Source organism: Cnephaeus nilssonii (assembly GCF_951640355.1).
Source record: "Cnephaeus nilssonii genome assembly, chromosome: 5".
In the NCBI taxonomy this organism is placed as follows: Eukaryota; Metazoa; Chordata; class Mammalia; order Chiroptera; family Vespertilionidae; genus Cnephaeus; species Cnephaeus nilssonii.
The window spans coordinates 8,008,642-8,031,005 of record NC_137076.1 but is presented as its reverse complement, the minus strand read 5'-3'; the positions used below and the strand labels follow the sequence as shown (position 1 = coordinate 8,031,005).

Sequence of the window (22,364 nt, the reverse complement as noted above, 5' to 3'; positions counted from 1 at the left end):
GGGGACCCTGCCAGCAGCCTCTCTGGAGGGAGACCTCGGTGTGAGTCTGCTCGTGGGCCCCCAGCCAAGAGGTGAGTTCCCGGGAACGCTTGTTTCAGAGCCACTGCTTGTCCTTTTTAAAAACAGTGTGTTTTTGCTTCGTGCTCTCAGAGGACCCTCGTCCAGGGTCCCTTTCTTTACTCTAGGCAACGAGGCTAAAAGTCCCACTGAGGTTGCCATGGAGCTTGCACCCTGTTATTTATGCCCCCACCCAGTGTTTTCAGCACTCCGAGGCGGTTCGCTTTATAGCTTTCAGCAATGTTCGGGAGAATGCCTAATGCTAACAGTGTCATCGTGTGACCCTTGTTCGAGTGGTGGGGAAAGGAGCGGGTTGTCTTTCTCTGAAGGGGGGGTCTCCCTCCACCCCCCACTGAGTGAGGCTTTGCCCGCGAACTCTGAACTCTCGCTTGAAGGCATTTGGGGGCTCCCCTGGCCAGTAAAGGAAGCATACACTTACCCCACGCTCTGGCTCTGACCGTGTCTGAACATTGAAGTTCGTTATGCTGGAAGAAGTCCTGATGTTGTGTTGACAGGCTTCTAATTTTCAAAAGTGGTTTGTGACAAAGTGAAGGCTTATATTAAAATCCACAAAGTTCTCAACTCGTATTTAAGCAGATTGATTAACAGTCTGATTTGCCTTCATAGGACAGGGTGTGCATATTTAATTCAATATTTTGAAATAATTGTTTTTATGATTTTTCTTTAGACCAGTCATAGGAGAGATGGATGAAGCCGACTCTCTATTTTTGAAATTTAAGCAGACAGCTGACGACTCCCTTTCACTTACATCCTCGAACGCCGAGTCCATTTTTGTAGAAGGTACAGTCATCCCACTTCCTTCACTGGTGACCTGTGGTCTCCACCCACCCCGGGGATGCTGGGACCACGTCAATATGTTCATGGGATGAAGGCCAGTCAGGCTGCGGCGCTGAGCAGTGGCCTCTCGCCCTTCCCCAGACTCCTACACGGCCTCACTGCGGAGTGAGATCGAATCGGACGCCCACGAGTTCGAGGCCGAGTCCTGGAGCCTGTCTGTGGACCCGGCGTACGCAAAGGAACAAAAGAAGGAGGTGGCGAAGAGACAGGATGTGATTTATGGTAAGAAATGCTACGCCCCACACTGGCACTTCTTTCTTTTCTTTCCTTTTTCTTTTTTTTTAATTTTTCCACCTGGAATCTGGGCTCCACTGCTGACGCCCCCCGAGACTCTGTCACCGCTCACTGCTCTCCCCAGGACAGCCCTGCCTTTGGGGCCAGGGAAGAGGTGGCCAGGAACATCCCAAGAGTCAGGCTGGCCGAATGCCCTGGCCTGACTCACCTAACTTGTTGGTGACCCTGAGAGAGAAGAAAGGCTGAGTGTGGCTGTGCGGGGGTGTTGGGGAGGCATGTCCCTTTCTCCCCATGTGACTGTAGCACCAGCTTCATGGTAGGCGCTCCTTCCCATCGGCTGTCAGGGAGCCGGGCCATGGGCAGCCGCTGTCCTGAGACGGGAGGTTGTAGGTTGCAATGAAAATCCCAGCTCCTAAGGCACAGAGCCATTCCCAGGCCAGGAGCCGCGCTAGGGGCCCCAGCCCTCCAGGCCCCTCTCAACAGGGTGACAAAGGCCCAAGGCAACCCGCTGGAAGGGAGAGAAACAGCAGCGGGAGAGAGAGACATCGATTGGTTGCCTCTCGTACGCCCCCCAACCGAGGACCGAGCCCACACCTAGGTAGGTGTCCTGACGGGAATCGAACCCATGACCTTTCGGTGTACAGGATGATGCTCCAGCCAACTGAGCCAGCCCAGCCAGGGCTGTTACTGGTTCTTCTCACGGTCCTCTTCATGGGACCCATCCCCCAACAATGAGTGTTGTGTCACCTGAGGGGGCACTTCCCTGTTCCTCGGTGGCATTCTGGGAGGAAATTCTGGCACTTCCAGAAGCGTCCTCTCTGGGTCCCACACGGCAGGTCTAGCTCCGAGAGCCCCGTGTGCCCCTTGCTGGTTGCCACTGGCACTCGCGTCCTTCTACGTTTCCCACGCTGAGCTCCCTGCTGGGCCGAGTAAGGTGGGGTGTGGCTGTGGAGGAAAACCTTGGTGGATGCTTTCCCTTGGGGTCCGGAGCCAGGCCACAGATCCTGCAGAGAGGGACAGGGGACCAGCCTAGATCCCCCTTCCATCTGGGCAGCCAGCTGCCACAGGATCTCTACTGCGGGGCAAACACAGCCTGCTTCCAGCCCTCCTCCGCCCCGCTGGACACCTGGGGCCAGCCCTGTTGACCTTGGTTTTGTCTCCAACAGCTTTAGGCCTTGTCTTGAACATAGAAAAACTCTTAACACAAAACCTGATCTTTCTTTGCCTTTTACAATGAATCCAAATCTCACTTGCCCTGGCCAGGTGGCTTAGTCTGAGTCTGGCCATTGACATGCACAAATGTGTGAGTGTCACACCCCAACGAGTGGTGTTTATCCAAACAATCTTCTGGCTTAAACAGCCTTGAAATGTCTTTGTCCGACTCTAGGCACAAACCCTCCCGTGGCCCCAGCTGAGTTGGCTCAGTGGATAGAGCATTAGCCCGAGGACTGAAGGGTCCTGGGTTCGATTCCTGTCAAGGGCATGTACCTCGGTTGCAGGCTCGATCCCCAGCCCCGGTAGGGAGGCAGCCAATATATGTGTCTCTCACACATCAATGTTTCTCTTTCTCTGTCTCTCTCCCTCCCTTCCACTCTCCCTAAGAATCAATTGAAAACTATCCTCAGGGTGGGATTAACAACAACAAAAACACCCTCCTGTGAGTCTGAGGACCCAGTACACATCCTGGGTCCTCTCTGTCCTGCGGTCACTCCATCCCTCGCTGCTCCCTTAAGCTGGGACCCCTGCAGCACTGGGGCGGGAAGGCCTGGCCCCTGGGCAGTGAGGCCACGAGGACGAGGATTTGGGTGGAGAGCTGAGAAGTGAGCCTGGTGCGTGGTGGGCAGGCAGTACACACAGTGCCCCCGTGGGACACGAGGAGTCAAGCCAGGGAGTGCTCCCCACTCTGGGTAAGTTCCGTCGTCCGTGTCCCCGCAGAGCTGATACAGACGGAGGTGCACCACGTGCGGACGCTCAAGATCATGCTGAAGGTCTACTCCAGGGCCCTGCAGGAGGAGCTGCAGTTCGGCAGCAAGGCCATCGGCCGCCTCTTCCCGGGTGCAGACGACCTGCTCGAGGTGCATGGCCACTTCCTCTCTCGGCTAAAGGAACGCCGCCAGGAGTCCCTGGAAGAGGGCAGCGACCGGAATTACATCATCCAGAAAATCGGGGACCTCCTGGTCCAGCAGGTGGGCAAGGCCCGAGCAAGCCCCGCCCCCTCTGCTCCTCCCAATAACAAAAACATGGCTCCCTGCAGTATTGTACTTCATAAGAAACACACCTGGTCTTCCTCCAGCTTCCTGGCTCACAGCTCCCAACCCTGGGATTGCCTAAGTGCTGAGAGCATAAAGGTGTCTGGTATGTGAATGAAAGAGCCTAAGGATGGGAGCTGATTGCCAAGGGACCCGACCATTGATTCGAGGGTTGGAATTTTGTCCCACCCCGGACATTGGGAGGGAAGAGGGGCTAGAGGTTGAATCAGTTGATAGTGGTCAGTGAGTTAATCAATAGTAACTGTGTAGTGAAGCCTCCATAAAAACCCAATACGGTTTGGGGAGTGGTGCCTGGGCAGGGCATGGAAGCTCTGTGCCCTTTCCCCATCCTGGCCCCACGCATCTCTTCCATCTGGCTGTTCCTGAGTTACATCCTTTATAACAAACCAGTGATCTAGCAAGTACCATGTCTCTCTCCATTCTGTGAGCTGCTCTAGCAAATTCATCTAACCCAAGAAGGGGATGGTGGGAACCTCTGATTATATATAGCCAGTCGGTCAGGAGCTCAGGTGACAGCTGGTGTCTTGGGGAGAGATGCTTTTGAGGGGCTGAACCCTTAACTGGAATCTCATGCTGTCTCCAGGTAGACAGTGTCAGACCCTGTTGTCTGAGAATCATTACTATGGAGGGGACCACCCCCACATTGGAATTGGGCCCAGGAACCCTTTCCCCTGATTGGCTGAGAGCCTGCCGCTCTAGAAGACAGTGATCCAGGGTCCTTCCTGCTGTGTGTGCAGCTAATGGTCTAACACAGTGGTCGGCAAACCGCGAGCCACATGCGGCTCTTTGGCCCCTTGAGTGTGGCTCTTCCACAAAATACCACGTGCGAGCGCGCATGTACAGTGCAATTGAAACTTTGTGGCCCATGCGCAGAAGTCGGTTTTCGGCCTGGGCGAGTCTATTTTGAAGAAGTGGTTCTAACGCCGAGCCACACTCAAGGGGCCAAAGAGCCGCATGTGGCTCACGAGCCGCTGTTTGCCGACCACTGGTCTAACACCACAGACACCTAAATAGCAACACACTTGTGCAATCACTGTCCAGCTGTGAATTCTCGACTTTTCTTTGGTTGGTTGGCTGGTCTTTTTTTTTTGTCTTGGTGGCTGTGTTTTGATTGTTAGAAGCGTATCAATGACCCAAAGCCATTCATGGGGGAGTGGGGGGTGTTGACTCTGAATTGACTTCAGAGTCAACCTCTGAGTCTGAGATTGACAGAGGATCTCGTTACCCCTCATCTGACCTCAGAGTGCGCCAGGATCTGAGTCAGCTCATTAGAATTAATTAGAAGATACCCCTTTTGCTTTTAAATTTTTCTAACATTCTTTGGCTTAAATTTATTTTTTCGTCTCAGGTTTCAGGAAGTTGTTACAGCACCTATGATGGCATGAAGCCATGAGCACTTTGTGTTCCTGGTGCCTTGCCGTGAGGCACCTGTAATGAAGCAGTGCTGTGTTTGAGTGTGTGTTAGAGAAGGAAGTGAAATTGCAAGTGAACTTAGTATTTGTTTTAGGAGAAGACAGATGAGCTGGAAGAAAACTTTGCCTGGTGGTTAACATCTCCACTGTCTTTCTTCAGTTTTCAGGTGAAAATGGAGAGAGAATGAAAAAGAAATATGGTGTCTTTTGTAGTGGACACAACGAAGCGGTCAGTCATTACAAGTTGCTGCTGCAGCAAAATAAGAAATTTCAAAACTTGATCAAGGTAAAAATTTATTATTATTTTAATTAAAAACGTATCCTCTTTGCTGTAGGTTTTTTTCCCACAGAGCTGTTTGGAGATCCTTTGATGAAGGTACCTGTTATAAATCGATGATTTTCAAGTTGTTATTTCATTCTTAATGACACACTTTCTCAGAACAAGTCAGTGGAATCTTCTGGAGAATCTCCAGGTGCAAAGTAGAGTTAGAGCTTTGTTCCTCGACACGCCAGGGTGGCCCCTGAAATGCCCCAGCATAGAGCCCACTGACCATCTTTCTCAAAATGTTGAGGTGACACAAGTGTGGTTTCAAGGGGCACCCTTCCCTGGAAACCACCCCCTCCAGAGTCACCTGTTAGGGCTTCAAACGCTCCAGCTGGTGCACGGGGTGCCTTGCTCTTTACATCCTCCCCTCTCTGGTCCCCATCTGTTCCCTGATAGCCTGTGGAATGACCCACACCCATCTTTTGCCTATCAGTGTGTGGACGCTCAAACTCAGAACTAAGAATACGTCCCCAGCCTGGGTCAGCCGGGTCGGGCAAGGCCCACCTCCCATGTTCTAGAAAGTACACCTGGTTGAGACCGCTGGGCTCCATCAGCGTGGCTCTGCAGCAGCCCCTGCCCCTGATCCAGAAGGGTTCCACCACCTGCCACCTGCACCCTGAGGTGACATTCTCTAACTGATGGTCATTTCACTCCATTATCATCACAGTGGATAGACATGAAAGGGAGAGGGCACTTTGGGGCCTGAATTCATCTGTGCTGAGCAGTGGGACAGGCCACCGACGTCATGAGCTAGAAACACCTGGAAAGTGGGAAGGTTCTGATGAATCTCACATCCCACCGGGACTCCCCGGGCCTCTCTGCAGGGCTGGCATTTTTGAAGCAGGCGAACGGTGGGTTGGTACGCTCTGGAGAGCTGCTCTCAGTCCCCACCCAGGAACGGCTTCTGAAGGCCACTTCTTGGGCTCTTACAGAGGTGTGCATCAGACGCCAGCAGGGAGCGGTTCAGGAGGCCCCGGCCCAGTCGTTCTGGAAGGTTCCAACAGCCGTCAATGAGGGTTGGGGTCTTCCCACACAGGGGTGTGTGTGTGCATCATGCAGCTCTCCAGGTGGTTCCCATAGCCGCCCCCAGCTGGGTCTGGTTTCTTCTCAGCTGGTCTCTCGGGGGCTCCCATTACAACAGGCATGGCTGTCTTGGCCTTTGTTGCCTTTGCGCATACGGCCGGGATCCCTGCTTTTAAATACCTGGCGAAGTGCCGAGAAAAGGCCCCCATCAGCCAAAAGAGGAAGGAGCTCCAGCCTTGGGATCTGATCAGGTTCAGTGCACTGGCTTGGCGGGAATAAAGGGTCAGTGTGTCATGGTTTCTTTCCATTCCCTAGAAAATCGGCAGCTCCTCCATCGTGAGGCGCCTTGGCATGCAGGAGTGCATTCTTCTGGTCACTCAGCGCATAACCAAGTACCCCGTGCTGGTGGAGCGCATCATCCAGAACACGGAAGGTGCGGCAGCCGCCTCCTGCCTTGCCCATTGGTGCTGGGGGGTCTGTCTCCCTGCCCCCTCTTGGCAGCGGATTAGATAAGTGCCCCTCAGATTTGTCCCTGGTTCTCTGAATTCAGCTGAGTGTGGTGATCGTGAGCTGACTGCCACCATGTGAATCCACTGTGTTGGGTGCTGGGGTTTCCAACAAAGAAAGATGGGCACCAAGTCTCATTTGCCTGCTGTTACCCCTGGCCCCTGGCACAGGCATCTGGGGAGTGGATGAATGACGGAGAAAGTGCCCTTGTTAAGGTCACTCCTGAGTGATCCAGACGGGCACAGAGTCCATGGCAGGGCCGCGAGAGGGACTGGCCTACAGCATGGAGGGCAGAGAAGGCACACAGCCCAGCTCTCCATGGCCAGGGCCGTGCTGGCCACGCTCCCTCATCTCCAGGGGATTTGAGCGTGGGAAAATGAGCACGTTCCGCACCACAAGAGCCGGACCCCTAGCTCGTGGTGATGGCGGGGTGCAGGGAGGCTGTTCACCAAGCAGGGCCCACGGAGCTGGCAGGGCTGCTGTTATCCCTGCGGGCGCCTTACTTCAACAGCAACTCTGTCTTGGTAACACCAGGCGCTGGGCTGCTGCGTTCATTTTGGAGAAGCATTTATGTCTTGGGAAATTCAAGTTGGGAGGTGATTCTTGAGGGTCCTCCAAGCAGTGGCCTCAGGGAATGCCGCTCACAGACCCCGTAGTGTGTCCACCTCTGTCATGTTCGTGAGCGCAGACGAAGGAAAGCACTAACTCTGCTCTGTGTGGCAGCTGGCTCCAAGGACTACGAAGACCTGACCCAGGCCCTGAACCTCATCAAAGACGTCATCTCCCAAGTGGACGCCCAGGTCAGCGAGTGCGAGAAAGGCCAGCGCCTCAGAGAGATCGCAGGGAAGATGGACCTCAAGTCCTCCAGCAAGCTCAAGAACGGGCTGCCCTTCCGCAAGGAGGACATGCTGCAGCGGCAGCTGCACCTGGAGGGCACGCTGGCCTGGAAGACCACGGCGGGGCGCCTGAAAGGTGAAGCCCTGCCGGCGCGTGCGAGTGGCAGCTCTGCATTAGTGGTGCCATCTCCGAGTAGTGGCTCCCATCTTCGACCGGTGGCACCTTCTTGGTGTGGTGCCACCTTCTTGAATTGGTGCTGCCATCTTGGAGTGGTGTCACGACCTTGGAGTAGGGGGTGCCCTCTGGGTCAGTGAGCACCATTTGGGGTGGGTGGGTGCCGGCTGGCCAGAGCCACTGCAGTCTGGCTGCTTCGTGGCTGAAGGGAGGTTGCGTGCAGAGTCGGGCTGAGCACAGGCAGCCAGGCGTGGAGTGAGAATGAGACACTCACACCAGCACCCCTTCCTGCAGGGTGTGAGATGGTGTGATGCACACCAGGAGGCCAGGGGACTCAGACTTAAACAGAAATCCAAAGCTTCGTGAGGCCCAGGTTACTTCCAAACGGTGCGCCTGCAGTGGGCCCAGCCACCAAAGAGCCTGGTTTGGGTAGAAAACACCGCACAGACCTAGTGTCCCCAGGTGTCCCAGTCCCTAAGGGTGTGCTCTGAGCCCAGCTTCCAGAATTCATGGTCTGATCTCACGCTCGAGGTTCCCGTCCATTTCATGAGCCTCTAGAAGCAGCCTGGCCTGTCCGCGGGCATCGGCATCTGTAAAGATCCCAAAGGGAGCGGCAAAATCTCCAGGCGGCCAAACGACGGAATGTGTCCGTATTTTGCATGACATGCGTCCAGTAGAGACAGCGTAGTGCCTCCTGTGTGCCAGGCCCTGCGGTGGGTGGTAGAAGGCCCTGCCCTTATGGGGCTCCAGTCAGCGGGCAGAGAGAGAAGCCAGTCCACAGAGACATGGGCAAAGCGTAGTGAGTGCTTTGGAGGCAGCCGGAGGCTGGGTTGAGGGTGTCTGGTTCTCCCTGAGAAGGCCGTGTTCAGGGCATGAGTGCTCGTGTCAGAAACACACTCAGGACCTACACCAAGTGCGCGGGTGCTGTGAGGTGTTCCTACAGGGACCAGACACCCACCTGCTGCCCGGGCAGGAGGCTCAGGGCCGCGAGGGGTCGGGAGTGCATCGCTGCGGTAGGAGGCAGGAGGCAAGGGTCTAGCACCTCGCCTGGACAGACCAACTAGACAGGACCCCTGGCAGGACCGGGGACAACACGTGACTGTTGTCCCCGTTCCTGCCAGGGGTCCTGTCTACCGGGTGGCCTGGGGCAGGTAGAAGAGGGGGAGGGGTGCAGAGGTCACATTTGAGAAATCATAGTGAGAGAACCTCGAATGCCAGACCCGCAGGCACCATTACAACAGGGGGCGTCAGGGCACAGGCCCGGCAGTGCAGCGGCAGAAATGTGGGAACCCAGGCAGGTGGTGGGGAGGCGTGAGGTCGAAAGGAAACCCTCGGGCTCCTGCAGAAGCATCATGGCTCTGGGCTGAGTGGCCCAGGCTCCTGCCATGGTGCCGAAGGCCGCCTCAGGTTCCGTGTCTCCCGGCTGCCCAGCGGGACGCACACGGCCATGCCCCGTGCATTGCCTCCTGTCCTCTCCCCGTAGATGTCCTTGCCGTCCTGTTGACCGATGTGCTGTTGCTGCTGCAAGAAAAGGACCAGAAGTACGTCTTCGCTTCTGTGGTATGTGTCCTCGCTTCGCACCAAGAGCTGCTTTAAAGCCGACTGCGCAGAAGGCGCTGGGTGGAGGGTGGCCGGGCTGCACCCACAACGAGGCGAGAACAGCTCAGAGTGAGGTGGCTAGACAAGCCCATCCATAAGTCACGTGTTGTCCCCGGTCCTGCCAGGGGTCCTGTCTAGTTGGTCTGACGAGGCTGCAAGGGCTCGTGCAGACACCCTCTGTCTGCATTTCTGTGTCTTTCTGTCACAAGCGCTCAGATCCTCACAGGCCGGCATCCTTGCCAGGAAAGCCCCTCCGCCCTTCCCAGGGACTTTCTGGCTCGTCAGGCAGCCACCACCCTGTGTTGTGACCATGCTGATCCCACAGCAGGCTGCCCCAGGAGACCCTTGCTGTGGGAGCCACGCCTGCCTTGGGCTCCGCACAGCCAGTGGGCTGGGGGTCGGGCTGGAATGCCAGTCACCCTCCCGGCCCACAGCCCCCGGGATTTGGCTTCCTCCTCTGCTCACCTAGAGGGCCCCGCGTCCTCAGGGTTTAACAGCACAGACCTCCCTGCAGGGGAGGTGTTGGTCCCTCCACCGGGCCTCCAGGTTCGCCTGACGAGGAGGGCAGCGCTGACTCAGCTATGAAATCATGTACCTTTCCCAGATTTAAAAGCCTCCCAGGTTTCCCAGCACACAGACGGGGCCAGCCAACAGCCCACAGCCCCTCCCCTGGCCGGCCCCACCCCAATCAAGGGCAGGGCTGGTCCACAAACCGCCAGCAGCCCCAGTGACCCCACCCGTGCACGAATTCATGGACTGGGCCTCTAGTTGATTATAAAACACATTTGTTTGAGCCCATTAAACAGATGCATTAAAGGGTACAAGGATGTCATTGCAATAATGTCTTTTCCCCCAGATGGTAAAATATTTCTACTTTAAATTGTTTGAAAACAAGTGGGATGCCCTGCAGAAAAAGGTGACCCTCCCACCTTGTTCCACCCATGTAGGACTCGAAGCGCCCCGTCATCTCATTACAAAAGCTCATTGTGAGAGAAGTAGCCAACGAGGAAAAGGCCATGTTCCTGATCAGCGCCTCCCTGCAAGGGCCTGAGATGTATGAGATTTACACCAGTTCCAAAGAGGAGAGAAACGCCTGGATGGCCCACATCCGAAGGGCCGTTGAGAGGTGAGCAGGGCCTGTGTGTTCCACGCTGGCCATTTTGCCCTTGCCTGTGACCTTGACCTGCCCAAGAGAGCACCAGAAATCACAGGCAGACGGGAGACCTTTGCTTTCGCTCTCCCACTTTCCACCTTGTGCTTTTTCCATCCCTTTATTTAAAAGATGCCACCATGCCGATTCTCTAAAAAGGCTTCAGAGTTTCTCACCAGGGGACATGGAGCCAGGCAGCTCTGACTTCCGTTCTGGGGGGCACTCACCTGACACACAGGCTGTTCCCATCCTGCCAACACCCACCTCCCTGCACCCCACCCCCGTCTGGGGCCAGACCTGTTGGAGCAGATCATGGCATTCTGTCCTTCCTCCTCGGGCCAGGGAACCCCTCAGGACCCCAGCCCTGTGGGTCTGTGGGATGCCTGGCTGCTGGTCCACCCAGCAGATGGGGAAAGGTGGCCCAGCCCCCGCACCGAGGCAGCCTGCCGCTTCCTGTCTGTGCCTCAGCTCTGCTAGCCTTGCAGCCTCCGTGCTGGGCGGTCCCTAGGGAACGAGCTGTCCCCGTCTCTTCCTCCAGCTGTGGCAGGCAGTTAAAACGTGTGGCTGGTCCTGGCCCAGTAGTTCAGTTGGTTAGAGCATCGTCCTGATGCACCAAGGTTTCGGGTTTGAACCCCGGTCAAGACACATACAAAAATTAACCAATGAATGCGTAAGCAAGTGGACCAACAAATTGATGTGTGTCTTTCTCTCTCAAAATCAATCAGATTTTAAAAATGTAAAAAGTGGTGACATGGCTTTCAAGGCATTTTAAGTAAACAAATAAATAATAAAACCTGTGGCTGGTTATATCCCAGCACTGAGATTAGGTTCGTGCTAATGGCTGTCTTTCTCTTCCCTGTCCTTCTTCTGTGGCAACATTGACAAGCTAATCCTACCACAAAATGAGATCCTCTTTAGCAGCTGGTTCTGCAGATAAACTTCTCGGGTCCCATTTCCGAGGCCAGTCAGCTTGTGAGCATTCTCAGCCGTCTGTCCCCTTCCCCGCAGCTGTCCAGACGAGGAGGAGGGGCCCTTCATCGAGACCGAAGAGGAGAGGAAGATGGTGGAGGCCCGCGCCCTGAGGCTGAGGGACTTCCAAGGTAAGAGGGAGGGAGTCTGGGCGCCCGTGCCCACAGATGTGCCCCCTAAGTGGTGGTGACATAGCCCTGCAGAGCACTGCTTAGGCAGCAGGCCTGGGCCCACCAGTGGCGTTTCTGTTCTGCCCCATTGGGATTGGCTGTGGCGAGAATCACTGCGCAAGTGACTGGGGGTCTGCTGTGGCTGCCTCGGGGTCCAGCTCTGTGGGGTGTTGCAGCAGCTGTTTGTCAGGAGGTGCATAGTGGTCTTCCAGGGGGTGCGGGGAAGGGAGAAGGGGCACTCAGTGTCCCTGAGCCCTTCCAGACACGATAGCTTTGCCACACAGTGTCCCCGCCCACAGTCCTCATTCAGGGGAGAGTTCACGATGAGTGTCCCAAGCTACATACGAAGAAGCACACGGGCCCTGTACTAGCACAGGACCCCACCGCCTCCTTCCACAGCCAGGCAGGCCCAGACCAGCCTGGGCCGGGGACCTTGGCTTTCTCCTCCCTATTTTAATTTTTGTTAACTACTTTATTGAGATGTAATTCTCACACCGTACAATTCACCCATTTAAAATGTCCCATGCAATGGCTTTTAGCACAATATCACAACCATCACCACAATTAATTTCAGACCATTTTTATCACCCCAAAAGAAACCCTGTCCCTGGTAGCAGTCACTCCCTGTTCTTCCTCCCCCAGCTCGATAACTTCTAGCCGATGGTCTCTATGAATGTGGCTATTCCAGGGACCCTGTCTACATGGAGTTATAGACATTTCTCCTTTTGCATCTGGCTTATTTCACTTAGCATATTTTCAAGGTCCATCACTTTGCAGCAGGTGTCAGGATTTCCTTGCTTTTGATGACCGAGGACTATTCCATTATGTGAATGTAACGCATTGTGCTTGTTCACTCTTCTCCCAGTTTCAACAGATTCCTGTGAGATTTCAGCAAGGTCATTGCCAAGAACAGTGCCTAGTACTCTGGTCTCAGTCAGCTTCCCTCTTCCCTCTTCCCTCTTCCCTCTTCCCTCTTCCCGCTCACTAAGTGCATTATTTTAAACTAGAGGCCCAGTGCATGATTGAATCATGCACGTGTAGGGTCCCCTACACGCTTTCGCTTTCGATCACGGGGAGCTGGGTGCCTGTCCACTGGTGCACCAGGCGCCGGAGGCTTCTGAAAGACCTGGTGCCTGAGCGGAAAGGCACCCAGCTCCCACGCTTTCCCTTTCGATCGCTGGTGCACCAGGCCTTTCAGAAGCCTCCAGCATGGCGGAGGCTTCTGAAAGGCCTGCTGCCTGAGCGGACAGGCACCCAGCTCCCACGCTTTCCTTTCGATCGCTGGTGCACCAGGCCTGAGCAGACAGGCACCCAGCTCCCACGCTTTCCTTTCGATCGCTGGTGCACCAGGCCTTTCAGAAGCCTCCGGCGCCGCGGAGGCATCTGAAAGGCCTGCTGCCTGAGTGGACAGGCACCCAGCTCCCACACTTTCGCTTTCAATCGCTGGTGCACCAGGCCTTTCAGAAGCCTCCCACACTTTTGCTTTTGATCGCGGGGAGCTGGGTCCCTGTCCGCTGGTGCACCAGGCCTTTCAGAAGCCTCCGGCGCCGTGGAGGCTTCTGAAAGGCCTGCTGCCTGAGTGGACAGGCACCCAGCTCCCACACTTTCCTTTCGATTGCTGGTGCACCAGGCCTTTCAGAAGCCTCCGACGCCATGGAGGCTTCTGAAAGGCCTGCTGCCTGAGCGGACAGGCACTCAGCTCTCCCGCTTTTGATGGTCCGCGCGGCGGGACGTCAGCTCGCTGCCCCAGAGGCCCCTTCTGTGCCGCAGCACAGCCATGGCGCAGACGCTGAGCCCGTGCCGCTGCTGGCGACGCAGCTCAGCGTCCCGCCGGCCCAATCAGCTACCCCGGCCACCCCAAGTCCCGCCCCCCCGCGCCTCCTGGCCAATCATGGGCATAGCGAAGGCACAGTCAATTTGCATATTTGTCTATTATTAGGTAGGATTAACATTTATGCAATAAGTACATAAAATTAGGTAGTATATATTTTATTTCTCTTTGTGAGGAAGTGCACATTTAAATATATTCTATCTAGTAAAAGAGTAATATGCAAATTGACCCTACCTCTGCTATACCCACAAGCCACACCCACAGCCAATCAGGAGCGAGTATGCAAATTAACCCAACCAAGATGGCTGCAACCACAGAGTGAGCAGGAGGCTTGGGTTTCCCCGGCAATGGAGGAAGCCAAGCTTCTTGCACACCCTGGCCGGCCCAGGTCTCTGCTCAAGGCTACAAAGTTTCAATTATAGAAGATAAATAAATCCCAGATCCCAGGGCCTCCACTTGGATTGCTGGGAGGTGTGGCTGCCCTGAAAACCACCACAGGCCCCTCCCCTAGGCCGCCCCACACCCCAAGGGAACCCCCACCCTGATCCAGGACACCCTTCAGGGCAAACCAGCTGGCCCCCACCCATGTACCAGGCCTCTATCCTATCTAATAAAAGCGTACTATGCAAATTGACCATCACTCCAACACAAGATGGCTGCCCCCATGTGGTCAAAGATGGCTACCCCCATGTGAACACAAGATGGCCACCACAAGATGGCCAGCAGGGGAGGGCAGTTGGGAGGGACCAGGCCTGCAAGGGAAGGCAGTTGGGGGTGATCAAGCCTGCAGGGGAGGGCAATTAGGGGTGACCAGGCCGGCAGAGGAGGGAAGTTGGGGGCAAACAGGCTGGCAGGGGAGCAGTTAGGCATCAATCAGGCTGGCAGGGGAGTGGTTAGGGGGTGATCAGGCTGGCAGGCAGAAGCAGTTAGGGGCAATCAGGAAGGCAGGCAGGCAAGCAGTGGGGAGCCAGCAGTCCTGGATTGTGAGAGGGGTGTCCCAGATTGAAGAGGGTGCAGCCTGGGCTGAGGGACACCCCCTCCCCAGTGCACGAATTTCGTGCACCGGGCCTCTAGTTAATTAATAAAAATGTCCAAAAGAAAGGAGAGGAAATCCCATTGGACCCTGGAGGTATAATCCTAGCAAAGTATTCATTTCATCTCATTCTAACTCACAATTTTCTCTGATAGTAATGAAATATATGTCCTGCATGGACACTGTAGAGTCACACAGTAATATCTCTTCATTACTCATTTCCAAGATTCTTAGTGAATTAGGACTACAAATATATTTTTTTTATCAAGATATTCTTTCCCATCTTGGATCAAAAGCTAAACTCACCCTTAACTTTGAGACACTTTCATCAAAACCAGAAGCCAGCCCTGGCCAGGTAGCCCAGTTAATTGGAGCATTGTCCCCTACACCAAAAGGTTACAGGTTCGATTCCCAGTTAGGGCACGTACCTAGGTTGTGGGTTTGATCTTTGGTCAGGGCGCGTATGTAAGGCCGATTAATATTTCTCTCTCTCCCTTGCTCTCTCTCTAAAATCAATTGAAAACATATCCTCCTGGTGAGGATTTAAAAACCTGGAGCCATCCACTCTCTATTATCTTATCATCTTCATCTTGGCAGTCCCAGCCAGGGAATGTTGAGAGAGACAGAAGTAAGATATGATTGGAAGGGTGGCAACAGAATTATGTTGTTGTCTTTTTGGGTTTTTTGTTTGTTTTTTAAGAAAACAGGGGTTGAATGTATTTAATTTATAGAAGTGAGCAAATTCCTTGTATGAATGATAAAAAAAAGAAAAACAGAATCAGATGGAAGTGATTCACCAAAGCATGTGTAAAAATGGTATTAAAATATGCAGAATTATGTTTTTGCATGTGACATGATTATTTGCCTACAAAATACAATAGAATCAACTGAGAAATGATTGGAACGGATTAGAGAGTGAGTGATTTACCTGAAGGTCATGTAGATGTGCTAACAATTGCAGTGAGGAAGTCTAAGCCAGTAAGTTGCAGTGATAGCAGCCGTACAAGCATAAAACAGGAAGGCTTGTGAGAAGGCGTTTGACCTAAATGCCTGAAGGAGGACGTTCACGATTAGAAAACTAAATCTTATGAGGCTCTCAGTTTGTCCCAAAATTAGCCTGTTATGGTCTCACCATACCCCACTGTTTGCTATTTATGATTGTGGGAAGCGATCCGAGGCAGGGCCAGTCCCTCACTGCCTCACGAAGGTTGGATGGAGGGAGGAGTGGACCTTGGGGTGAGGTGGATCAGCAGGGGTCCCCGGAGGCCAGCCCCACTCTGTGAGGCCCCCCAGTGCTGACTCCTGGGGAACAGTCCTAGAGAGCCTGACCGTCACCCCCGTGGCTTTGCAGAACGCCTGAGACTGAAAGACCAGCAGATCGCACAGAGCCTGCGAGAGAAGCAGCAGATCTTCCTGGAGATGGCCGAGATGAGCGGACTGGACGACTCGGCTCAGCCACGCCTCCTCTTCCGAGGAGGGGACCTCTCAGAGAACCTGCAGGGCGAGTTGATCCTCAAGTCAGCCATGACCGAGAGTAAGTAGCCTTGCCCCAAGGTCCTCATGGGACAGCGCCTCCCTCTCCAGCACCATTCTGCCCGGGTAGTTCCTTGGGGGACCCCAGGCTGGGGGCATGGCCCAGTGTGGCCACCTCGCCACCCTCTTCGGGGTACCCTATCTGGCTAGGCGGCTGTGCACCCCCCCCCCCCCAGCACCTGTTAGAGCCCGAGGGTCATCAGACACGACCCAGTGCGAGCCCCTGGTCACGGACTTAGACCACTTTCTCGCACATTTGACACTCCCCGGTGCCTGCCACGTGCAAGGCACTGTTCCGGGCCCCAGGGATCTGAAGTCGACCGAGACGAGTTCCCACATTGAAGAGGTGACTCTTCTTTCTGAGTAGTGGGTCACGGTGATATAGCCAGAAACATGCACACATACACATTTGGTGGGTCGTTCCGAGGGCTCCTGGACCCAGCAGCCGTCCTAGGAGCTGGCCCAGGGTCTGGTGGAAAGATGCAGCAGCAGCCATGGGAGGACGCTAGCCGGTAGGTGGCCTGCCCCTGTGTGCGTCCTGCAGTGCGTCACAGAGCAGTCAGGGTCTATGCCAGAGCCCCCACGTCAGGCCAGGCAGCCGGTGCTCATTCACTCCAAAGGACAGCCTGCACCCCTCTTTCAGCAGCAAACAAGGCAGACACATCCCCTCCCCTTCACAGTGAAGGTAACAGAGCAGAGGGGCTCCCACGTGGACTCCCCCATTCAGTCTGGCTTCTGCAGCCATAGCACTGTTCCTCCCATTCCTCCAGTGGCTGCTGTTCTCGGCCCCCTGAGGCCTCTCATGTCCTGGGCCTCGGCCAACCTCACCTGACCAAAGCCTGTTTGTCCTGGAGCACTTTGTGTGACCAGCCCTGTCCCCAGGTCCTCCCTCCCGTGACCCCTGACATTCTGGGGACTGTCATCACACCAGCAGTGGCCACACAGTTCCTTCTGGACCCAGCTTACCCTCAGCCCAGGGGCCAGGATGCCCTGTCCACGTGCTGCCCCGCGGGGCTGGTCCCCTTTAGACACGGAGAGGCCTGACCGGGGCAGGCGCCTGTGCGGGGAGTGCACAGGGTCAGTGGGGCTGGAGGCCCCCACCGTCCTCTGCCCTGGCCCTGCGCCACACCTGACGCGCAGGTGATGCACAGAGTGGCTGCATCCCTCCTGTCTCCTTCCACAGTCGAGGACATCCAGAGCCTCCTCTGCAGGCGGCGGGGCGGCACCCGCGGCCAGGCAGAAGATGGGGGTGGCTCTGCGGGCCTGCACCAGAGGGCAGAGGCCTTGGGAGGCTCCGACGGCACCTGTGACCCTGGCAAGAGTGAGTGGTGCCTCCTCCCCCGAGGGCGGGGCCCGGGACCCTTGGGAAGGAAGGCCAGTGGCGGCAGCAGGTTCCGGTCCCTCCGATGTCCCCTTTGCTCACGTCCTTGGCAGAGCCGGCATTTGCTGTTTGGCATCTCTGCTGCCACTTCCTGTCGGCGTCCGTACACTCTATGGTCAGGGTTTGGGACCGTCCGAGTGTTGTTGGTCATGTTTGACAGCAGCCAGGCCTGCTCCTGCCGATCTCTGCGCCACAGATGCCACGTTTCGGCACAGGCCTAAGGCAGCAGCCCAGCCATTTCCTACCTGAGCTCGGGCAGGGGGAGAGGGGGGCTCTAGACCCTGGGGAACCCCAAGCATCCTCATGTGCCTGGCCTGGGGTTTTTAGATGACAGTTTCCGGAAGAAGGTATGTGGCAGTGATCTCAGCCCAGGAGACTGGCAAGACCCTGTGAGCAGTCCGGATGTGAAGCTCGGCGACCCCCCAGGCGCCTCCGAGGAAGCACCGTGGGCGGTACGTTGCTTCCTTGGCCCAGTTCGTGTCATTGCCAGCAAGTGTGAACATCTGTTCAGCCCCTCCACCTCAGCCAGCAGTGGCATGTGATGTTGGCTTCATGGTGAATAGCCATGTCTCAGCTCAGGTCAGCGAGCAGGCAGGGGAGCCGCAAGTCTCTTCCTGCGGGCCCGGCATGGGGGAGGCGGGAGGGGCAGGCTGGGGCAGCAGCCACAGCCTCCCGCACGGGTGAGGAGCACCATGCGGGGCCATGAGCTTCCAATGTCCTCACAGCCACGGATGCCAGTCATGCTGGCTGCTCCCCCCGCTTCAACTCAGAACACCCACCCTTGCCAAGCTTCAGGGTGAGAGCAGGGCCGGGCGGTGTGCCATGGCCAGGCCCATGGCAGCTGCCTCCGCCTCCTGGAGCCACCCCGCGCCCTCACTGTCCAGGCAGTGGGGCAGGGCCTGCCGTGCTAAGGCAGTCTCGTCAGCACTGGAGGCTGGCTTGCTTCCTCAGCAGCTGTGGGCTCTGGCATTGTGTGTCCGCAGGTGGAGGCACCGGGCACCGAGTCTGGCCCCCGTCTGCCCGTGGTCCTGGAGTTGGAGGTAGGCTCAGGCTTGTCCGTCTCCCGGGGACTGGCGTGCACGCCAGGAGGGCTTCGGGCAGAAAGCCAGCGCTCGGTCTCTCCACAGCTTGTCCGGCGAATCCAGACGCTGTCCCAGCTGCTCCTGAGCCTCCAGGTACAGGGCCGGTGGGCAGTGACAGGCTGCACTGCACCTTCCTGTTTGAGGTTGGGATCTGGGAGAGGGCACGGCCCGGCCGGCGCCTCATGAGTCCACTTCCCCAGGCGGTCGTCACCCAGCAGGACAGCTACGTGGAGATGCAGAGGGCCTCCATCCAGGAGCGCGAGAAGCAGTTCCGGCTGCAGTCCACACGCGGGAACCTGCTGCTGGAGCAGGAGCGGCAGCGCAACTTCGAGAAGCAGCGCGAGGAGCTGGCGGGCGTGCAGAAGCTGCAGAACCAGCTGCGGCTGGAGCAGCAGCGCTGGGAGCGCCAGCGGGAGCAGCAGCAGCAGGAGCTGGACCTGGCCTCGGCCCGCCTGCAGCAGCGCCAGAGCGAGACCGCGCGGCAGCAGGAGCAGCTGGCCCAGGAGCGCGCCGAGCTGGAGCAGCAGCGCCAGGCCTACCAGCACGACCTGGAACGGCTTCGGGAGGCCCAGCGCACCGTGGAGCGCGAGCGCGAGCGGCTGGAGCTGCTGCAGAGGCTCAAGAAGCAGAACACGGCGCCCGGGGTGCTGCCACCTGAGCCGCCCACAGAGGTGAGCGAGGCAGAGTGCAACCGCAGGTGTGGGTGCATTGCGCAGCGCATGCGTGAACTCACCAGGGGACAAGGGCACGTGTGAGTGTCACCATGCAAGTGCCCGTGTTGGGGCTGCGAGCTGTGTGTGTGTGTTTATGGGGACAGGCAGTGAATGGCAGCTCCATCGGGCCCAGCTGAGAGGCTGCAAGCCGCTGGCCCAGGATCCAGGGGGGTGGACAAGGTTCTCCCCAAAGCCCTGTGGAGGGGGCGGTGCTGGGCGAGCACCTCCCTGTCCGTCCCAGGAAGGGCTTCCCCGAGGAGCGATCTCTGGGACGTGTCTTCTGTCACTCCTTCAGGCCCAGCCCCCAAGCCACCCCCCCAGCTTCAACGGGGAGGGGCTGGAAGGCCCTGAGCGCCCCGAGGTGACTCGCCGGGACAGCACCCCAGCCGAGAGCCGGCCAGCCAGGAGCGACGTGCCTATCCAGCTGCTCAGCACCACCAACCAGATCCAGAGGCAGGCGGCCGTGCAGCAGCAGATCCCCACCAAGCTGGCTGCCTTCACCAAGGGCGGCAAGGACAAGGGCGGCAAGAGCAGGGGCTCCCAGCGCAGTGAGAGTTCGGGTGAGTCCTGTGCCTGAGGCAGGTGTGGCGGGGTGGGGCCCAGCTCAGTCTTCCGGGACAGGTGATCTCTGGGAGATGCCTGCCCAGCCCTCCTGGACTAGGAGATCCAGTCGTGAGCAATTAGTGACACCAGAGCACCTCCTGTGGGCGAACCACAGAAACCAGGGCCATCCTGCGGAGATGCAGCTGGCCGTGCGCTGAGGCCCCTCCCCAGCCCGTGGGGAGGTTTATCCTCCCGAAGCAACATGGGCGTGACAGACCCCAGGTCCGTCCCACCTCGGTCCTCAAACTGGACCAGGAAGGGCGTGTCTTGGCAATTCAGAAAGAAGGGCCCGGGAGGCCTTGTGGGTGGCACCAGAGGCCAGCAGTCAGAGCACCCTAGTCACTCAGGGACGATGCCAGGGGTCTTGGTACAGCTCCGGGGCTCCTCGGGTGCTGAGTGTTCAGGTGCGGGCAGGGAGCCCTCCTGGGACCTACAGAGCAGGGCCTGTGTCCCAGGACTGGGTCCAGAGGTTGGCTTATTCTAGGGGCATTTTGGGGTTGGCTGGGGGGTCTTCTCCCCATTTTGTAAAGTCACTGCATTTGGGGCTTACTGTCTGAGGGGGGTCCCCCTGAAACAGGGTCCTGGGAGGTGCTCAGGAGCGGGGTGGGGCTGCCATGTGCGGAGCCGGGCTGAGCACGCAGGCCACACCCTCTTCCCTGTCAGCCTCGTTCGACCTGAAGCAGCAGCAGCAGCTTTTCAGCAGACTCACGGGCAGGGAGGAGCACGCCCCCCGGAGCCACAGCTCCCTGAGTCCCATCCGGCGCAGCAGCCACAGCTCCGCATCCCCCCCAGGTGAGCCCAGCCGCCCAGGCACAGGGCCTCCGCAGTGCCTGGTGGCTGCCGACACCCCACCCTGTCTTCCAGACCTCTTCTTCCAGGCGCCCAGCCCAGCCGTGGAGGACACGTCCCCCGAGTGCCCCCCGTTCCTGCCCGTGCCGCGGCCCCTTACCCCACTCAACAAGGAAGAAGTGAGCAAAGAAGACGTCATCTTCTTCTAGGGCCACGGCTTGGGGTGCAGAGCCCGCCCCTGCCCAGCACACCACCTGGATGACTGACTCCTGGCCAGGCGTGGGGTCGGGCCCGGCCCACCTGTCATCTCCAGGCTCTGGCTGTAGGGATTGATCAACAGTGGTGCCTTTTTTATACAAAAAGGAACATTTTTAATTGAAGGTTGAACCTAAGCGAACCGAGGAGCTATTTTTATGGTAGGGAGAGACCCACTCCAAGCAGTTTTCCAAGGTAGTCACAGACTGGGATCCCACCTGGCGCCTGACGACGGGCCAGACCTCGGTCTGAGGAGGGGGGCCGCCCACAGCCGTAGGAGACACTGGAGCTGGACTGGTCATTAGGGCAGCAGAAGGGCCAGGGTAGTGTCAGCTGTCTCCCTTGCAGAATCAAAGCCGAGGTCTACATGGGTTCATGGTGAGCCCCAAGGCGAGGGCACGGGCAGACGAGAGCGCACCCAGCCCCCAGGGACCGAGGGCCCGCAGGGCAGAGTGGCTGCCAGGGATGGCCAGTTGTACTCAAGGCGAGTTCTTTAGGGCAAACTCATCTCGAAAGGGTCTGACTAGGTGGGTGTTTTAAAACCTGCTGTCGTCGATCTCGGTGCTTTCCCACGGCACCTCACGAGTCCGCGTGGCTCTCAGGTGCTCGGCCTGGGGAAGCCAAATCCAGAGGTTTGGCCAGGCCGGCACGCCCCAAAGTCCCGGCCCCAGGCGGAGGGCCCTCAGTCCCCTGAGATGAGCTGGTTTTCCCACGCCTCCAAGAGGAAGCCCAGGGCTGGTCTCCGGTGCTGACGGGCTGATGCAGGCACAACACAGAGCAGAGCGGTGACCCTGTCAGTGAAGGGGAAAGGCTAGGAGCACACGTGGCTGGAGACCCCCAGTGGACAGGCAGGCCACACGTCCAGTGAGCTGCTGTGGCTGGCTGTCCCCTTACCCCTGGAAGCGGGCAAGGGCCACTGGTCCACTCGCACGGCTGTCGGCGTCGGGGCGGTGTCACATGCCCAGGGCCGTGACTGAGCCAGAGCCACGTCCCACCTCTGGCCAAACACAAGCTCGGGTGCTGGTGCAGGAAGGGGACATTACTCCTCTGCATCCCAGGCTCCCTCCATGGGCCCAGAGCCCAGCACCTCCCGAAGCGTTGGCAGGATGGGTCCTGGGCTGCCCAGGAGTTGGGGCACCCCAGGGTCAAGGTGACACAGCCAGTGAGTGACGAGCTGACAGCAGCCGTTCAGAACCCCTCCGGCCCCGGCCCTGCTGGCCCTGACCCTCAACTCTGCCTTCGGGACCAGCAGCATCAGCAGGGACCAAAGAGAAGTGTCCTCCGCCATCCCCTGGACACGAGCGCTCATCTGTGCTGGATCTGTAATCAGTGTTTTATGTTTTTGTACTGAGACGAATCAGAGCACTTTAGGAAATTCTCCTTTACTTCCTGTCCTTTTGTGACGAGTGCATTCCTGGGCCTCAGGCACACAGGTCCTCGGAAGTCAAGTCCAAAGGATTCTCCTCGGCATGGGGTGGGAATGGCCGCTTCGGCTGAGGGGTCTCCGGTCATGCGTGCAGCGGGGCAGGTCTTCGGCACACTCTCTGGCCAGTAGCCTG

At 57.3% G+C, this 22,364-nt stretch overlaps 1 protein-coding gene across 4 annotated transcripts in view; it reads left to right on the top strand.

Moving 5' to 3' along the window:
• ARHGEF18 (Rho/Rac guanine nucleotide exchange factor 18) overlaps positions 1–20,767 on the top strand; it is a 59,040-nt gene extending 38,273 nt beyond the window's left edge. For 3 of the 4 annotated variants that reach the window (XM_079773188.1, XM_079773187.1, XM_079773185.1), the window contains 17 exons: positions 746–858; positions 997–1,137; positions 3,085–3,335; positions 4,992–5,117; positions 6,495–6,612; positions 7,410–7,658; positions 9,181–9,257; positions 10,244–10,422; positions 11,455–11,546; positions 15,801–15,983; positions 17,166–17,303; positions 17,691–17,815; positions 18,347–18,403; positions 18,491–18,538; positions 18,646–19,116; positions 19,454–19,718; positions 20,425–20,767. In XM_079773188.1, the coding sequence (XP_079629314.1) occupies positions 746–858; positions 997–1,137; positions 3,085–3,335; positions 4,992–5,117; positions 6,495–6,612; positions 7,410–7,658; positions 9,181–9,257; positions 10,244–10,422; positions 11,455–11,546; positions 15,801–15,983; positions 17,166–17,303; positions 17,691–17,815; positions 18,347–18,403; positions 18,491–18,538; positions 18,646–19,116; positions 19,454–19,718; positions 20,425–20,759 (2,968 nt within the window). In that variant the 3' untranslated portion in view covers positions 20,760–20,767. The remainder of the gene's footprint in view (positions 1–745; positions 859–996; positions 1,138–3,084; positions 3,336–4,991; positions 5,118–6,494; positions 6,613–7,409; positions 7,659–9,180; positions 9,258–10,243; positions 10,423–11,454; positions 11,547–15,800; positions 15,984–17,165; positions 17,304–17,690; positions 17,816–18,346; positions 18,404–18,490; positions 18,539–18,645; positions 19,117–19,453; positions 19,719–20,424) is intronic. The other variant, XM_079773186.1, reaches the window with a different exon arrangement.
• The last annotated feature ends 1,597 nt before the right edge of the window (positions 20,768–22,364 follow it).